At 56.5% G+C, this 4,368-nt stretch overlaps 2 protein-coding genes across 2 annotated transcripts in view; one reads left to right on the top strand and one right to left on the bottom strand.

The window, feature by feature from the left end:
* Positions 1-18: 18 nt before the first annotated feature.
* On the bottom strand, positions 19-1,129 carry SPRG_16893 (hypothetical protein; the record flags this gene model as incomplete). Its single annotated transcript, XM_012356371.1, has 5 exons — positions 19-160; positions 212-388; positions 443-733; positions 798-890; positions 932-1,129. Coding segments are annotated over 5 exons (901 nt in total), but the record flags the coding sequence as incomplete, so codon positions are not given.
* Positions 1,130-3,800: 2,671 nt separating this feature from the next.
* SPRG_21828 (hypothetical protein) overlaps positions 3,801-4,368 on the top strand; it is a gene marked incomplete at both ends in the record, with an annotated part of 3,994 nt that continues 3,426 nt past the window's right edge. The window contains one exon of the mRNA XM_012356370.1: positions 3,801-4,348. Within this exon, the coding sequence (XP_012211760.1) occupies positions 3,801-4,348 (548 nt within the window). The remainder of the gene's footprint in view (positions 4,349-4,368) is intronic.

The following is a 4,368-nucleotide window of genomic DNA, read 5'->3' as shown; positions in this document are numbered from 1 at the left end:
ACAGACTATGTAGCGTACCGTTGAGAATGAGGTTGCGCTGCCGGCTAATCTCGGGGTGCTCCTCCGCTCGCATGTGTTGGTCCAGCTCGTCGCCAAGCTGCTTGCCAAAGAAGCACCGGGATGCGCGCTCGACGTCCGTGAGCGCGGCGCGGTAGTCCCGCTAGCCATGCACCTATTGTCAGCAACCTGTAGTGTACAACTTGTCATGTACAAGTTCGCGAAAGACAGACGCGCGCAAGATGAGCACTTTCGGGTCCTCGGCGTTAAATTTGATGCACGAGTCGAGGCAGTCGAGCGCCTTGGCAAAGTCGCGGCCCAAAATGTGGCGGCACGCCATGTCGTGTAAATGCTGCGACTGGTGCCACATTTTCCGCTCGAAGTCCAGCACCTACGCATACGTCGTCAGCGTCGTCGTCGTTCCCACAGTACGATCCAAGAGGACCTCGGGGTGGTTGGGGCAGAGTTTAAAGGCCCGTGCAATGTCGGTGTTGCCCTTATCAATGAGCCCGAGCTTCCAATGCAGCTTGGCGCGCAGCACGAGGATGTCGGCATCGTTGGCATCAATGCAAATTGCGTGGTCGATGTCCTTGAGCGCCTTCGTCCAGAGCGCGAGGCCCAAGTACGCCAGGCACCGGTGCAGCCAGTAGTTGGCCTGGAGCGCGTCGAGCGCGACCGCGTCCGTCAGATAGACAATCGCGGTCGAGTACTCCTTGTCGAGGAGGAACGAGTAGCCCTAGAGAAAATCCTCGTTTAAACAGTGTACAGGCGAGGAAGAAAGGATGTCAAGAGAGGTTTACGTGGGCGTTGAAGACAGCTGCGATCTCTTCCTTGATGGCTTGAGGCGGGTTGTTTTGGAGCGAGAGGAGCTTCTTAAAGTTGCCAATGGCCGACTAGACGTGTGTAGAGATCGAGTGCATGAGGACGATCGGACCTTGAAGTCGCAGAGCTTGGCGTACGCCGACCCGCGTGCCGCGTAGAGGGTAAAGTCGTCGGGGCTAATAAAACACGCCTTGTTGTAGCAAATGATCGCCTTCTCATAGTCGCCGTGCCGGACGTGGACGTCGCCCTCCATCTTTTTGGTCATGGCATCTTCGTGGAGCAGCGCTTTCGGCGCCTTGACAATGTCCATCGCTGCGTCTAAACGCACGCAACGTGAGGGCGGTTTCACATGAACCGACGTGTGAAACTGTCGTTCCCAGTAGCCACGGGCACTCGATGGGTTATATATTTTTTACATTTATGATACTACTACAAGGGTTGCTTCATTCAACAGGTTAGGTGACTCGACATGGTTGGGTTCGTACGAATCCTTTCCTAAAGTTGTTATAGAGAGGGTTTTGCATTCCAATGGATTTTGCTTTCGCAGTCGAAACGAGCTCGCAATCTGCTGCGCAATAAGACCGTAGTCCGTTGTACAAAAATCAGCTTGCAAGATCCATGCACCGTGCACGACGACACGGTTCGTCGAGCGATTGCGCACTGTCGGCTCTTTGGCGCGCCGCAACCTTTCGAGATACTTCAAGCGGCCGACTGCAGCGACGGGTGATGCTTTGAGGTACGAGTCAGCGCATGGACTAGTCAAAGTACCCGGTAGGTAGGTTGCACCAGACTGCGCCGTGGATGCAAGCAGTAGCTACGCGCCAAGCACTGAACAAGGTAGGACCATGCAACATATCTTTGTGTGGTGCTGGAAACCAGCAGTCTTGCAAGGACGCTGGGAACCTTCGAACAGCTCTTCGATCGAACGCACGTGCAGTTGCAAGACGCTCGTCTGGCTACTGTGCTGGCCTCGTATGGGTGTGCAGCAATGATGCGGTATCCGGATTATCCGGATATCCGGCCGCGACCATCCAAGTGTCCATGACTCCGCCCATGGATCTCGTGTGCTTGCAGGTACTGTACCGAGGTCGCTACGCACTATACGTATGTACTTCTACGGAGTAGGGTGGCATGCATAGTACTCGCATTCGAACTCGGCATTGTGTGGCGTTCCAACCATCCACTTGTACACCAAGCGCGTGCGTTGTCGTGTCGTCGGACGGATCTATCCAATACGCCGTGTCTGCTGGCGCCAGACTGGTCCGCGGAAGACCAACGCTGCGATCACCTTGTTCAGTGTACGCTTACAGTGTTAGAGTGCGTCATCAAGCACGATCAAAGGGTTGGAGGCCCACCTTCGCGCCGCTTCTGCACAGTTCATCGAATCTGGGTAGCGAGCCAGGTCACCCAAAACAAGGTGCTGAATTTTCAGCTACAGCAGCCAGCCCGACGCTTGCCACTACATGTACTGGTATACCACCGACGGCTCGACACCGTGTCGATAATAGACGTTGGTGGAGATGGTTGGTGGTATGTACACCACCGTAGCAGCGTACCATGCACACTGATTCGCTCTAGTATTCAGCAATAAGAGCTCAGCGCAATCATCGCTTGAAAGTCATTTTTATCGACAAAAATCACATGCCTCTGAACCTACGGCAACGGACAGAACCTCGTTGAAGGAGCGTGCTGTGCGTGTTTATGGCAAGGACCGTGCGCATCCTTCGTCTTCGCGGCAACTGCGATCGGTGTCGCGGGTTCTTGAACCTCGTATCTGGCTTGACCGCTCGATCTTTGAGCGTCAAGGAACCACGACGACGACGCGACGATGGGCACTGTATCATGTCCTGGCGATGCTGCATCCTAAAGCTGCTCGTCGCCACCACAACGAGGCACAGGACGCCACACCCGCCGCCGCATCTGTCTGATGCGATCACTTGTCGAGGCCGGCACGGGACGCCGCCACGCGTCCATGGGCCGTCGCCACTCAAACACGCTGCGCTGCGAAAAAAGCGATGTACACGACCCAGCCGGGACCTGCCGCATTGTCTCGTCCACGATCGTACAATACAGCTGTACGCTTGTACTTAATGTATGTATGTCATGTGTACGTCACGTACGTACAAATGTCAGGTCCGAACGAACTTATCTGGACCTATCAGCGGCGCGGGCACTGCCAGCGCGATGGGACGTTCGGTCGTTCGCCGCCGAGACGACACACGCTGGATCCCGACGTCGTGCATCCAATTACACCGCAGTCGTGCGGCAAGCCTATCAAACCCTTGCCGACCACCCGCCGGACTACACCCTCGCTTTAGTGACCTCGATACGCAGGCCTGTGGCGCCAAAGCGTGGCATGGTCGAAATCCGAGCTCGATGCATGTGGTTCGATGCAGTGGCCTGGGCCTTTACTATTAGTTCAATGGGTGTACGCTCCCGTCTTTCTCTGTGATAACGAAATGATCGCGCCCCACAAACATCCCTTCTCCGCTCGCGAGCGTGTCTTTAGGCCGTCGCTGTGTCGAGCAGAGACGATCCACAAGCGCCACGATAGAGTACAATCCAATCCAAGCACGCTCCAGCGCTCACAAGTGTTCGGACCGTTCGACGTTTCCCATGCAGTCGGCCGTCGTAGTCTGCCGACTGCATCGGAAAGTAGATACATATTTCCATCCTTGGTCGTTCGGCCGAGGGGTGAGCGAATGAGTGGCAAAGGGCAAACTCGATTAAGTACGAGGTTCAAGCGCGCAAACTGCGAGCGTCATAATTGCAACGTCTGTTCGAGTGACACATGGCCCATTCGTTGACCGAGCGGTCGAGTCGCCACAGCACCAGTAGCCTCCTTGCACCCGTGCGGTTTCTCTCGCGCCGCCTCCTCCCTGCCACGTCTGCAGAAGCACGCGCCGCCGGGTACGTGTCTATGACCATTGCAAAAGACAAGAGCGCCATACTGCACTCTGCTTTTCGCCACGCATCCTCGCATGGCGCTCAACCAACTCCTCCATAGAAAGAGCCGCCTCACGCGCCGGCGCGCCTCGAGCATCCGGACCATGCGCAACGTCGAGGTGCCCCGCTACGAAGTGCTTCGGTCGTCGAAAACAACCGTCTACATCACGACGGTCGACAACGGCACCGACTACTGGGAACTCCCGATCCGGTACTCCAAGTACCACGACTTCTTTACGACGCTCTGCAAGACGGACAAGAAGTGGGTTGCGAAGCTCCCGTTTCCCGAAAAGTCGTTTGGCTTTGGGAAGGACTCGCCCGACTTTCGCCGGCGCCAGCTCGACCTCTTCATGCGCCAGCTCAACGCACTCTTCACGTCTCTCTCGGCCGAGGGCCAGGACGTCGTCATGGACTTTCTCGAAGCCAAGCACCACGTCTACCACTACGAGCGCGAAGCGTCCATCTACGACCACTACGACGACGAGAAGGCGTCGCGCCGCGGCTACAAGTCGTCGGTCGCGTCCGACACCGACTGCGAAGACAACTCGAGCGAGCACAACATTGACGGCCTCTCGTCACCGTCGTTCCCGGATCGGACATCGT

The sequence above is a fragment of the Saprolegnia parasitica genome (genome assembly GCF_000151545.1).
Source record: "Saprolegnia parasitica CBS 223.65 unplaced genomic scaffold supercont2.447, whole genome shotgun sequence".
NCBI lineage: Eukaryota > Oomycota > Saprolegniomycetes > Saprolegniales > Saprolegniaceae > Saprolegnia > Saprolegnia parasitica.
Note: the sequence above shows the minus strand (reverse complement) of the source record. Positions and strands in the feature narration are given on the sequence as shown.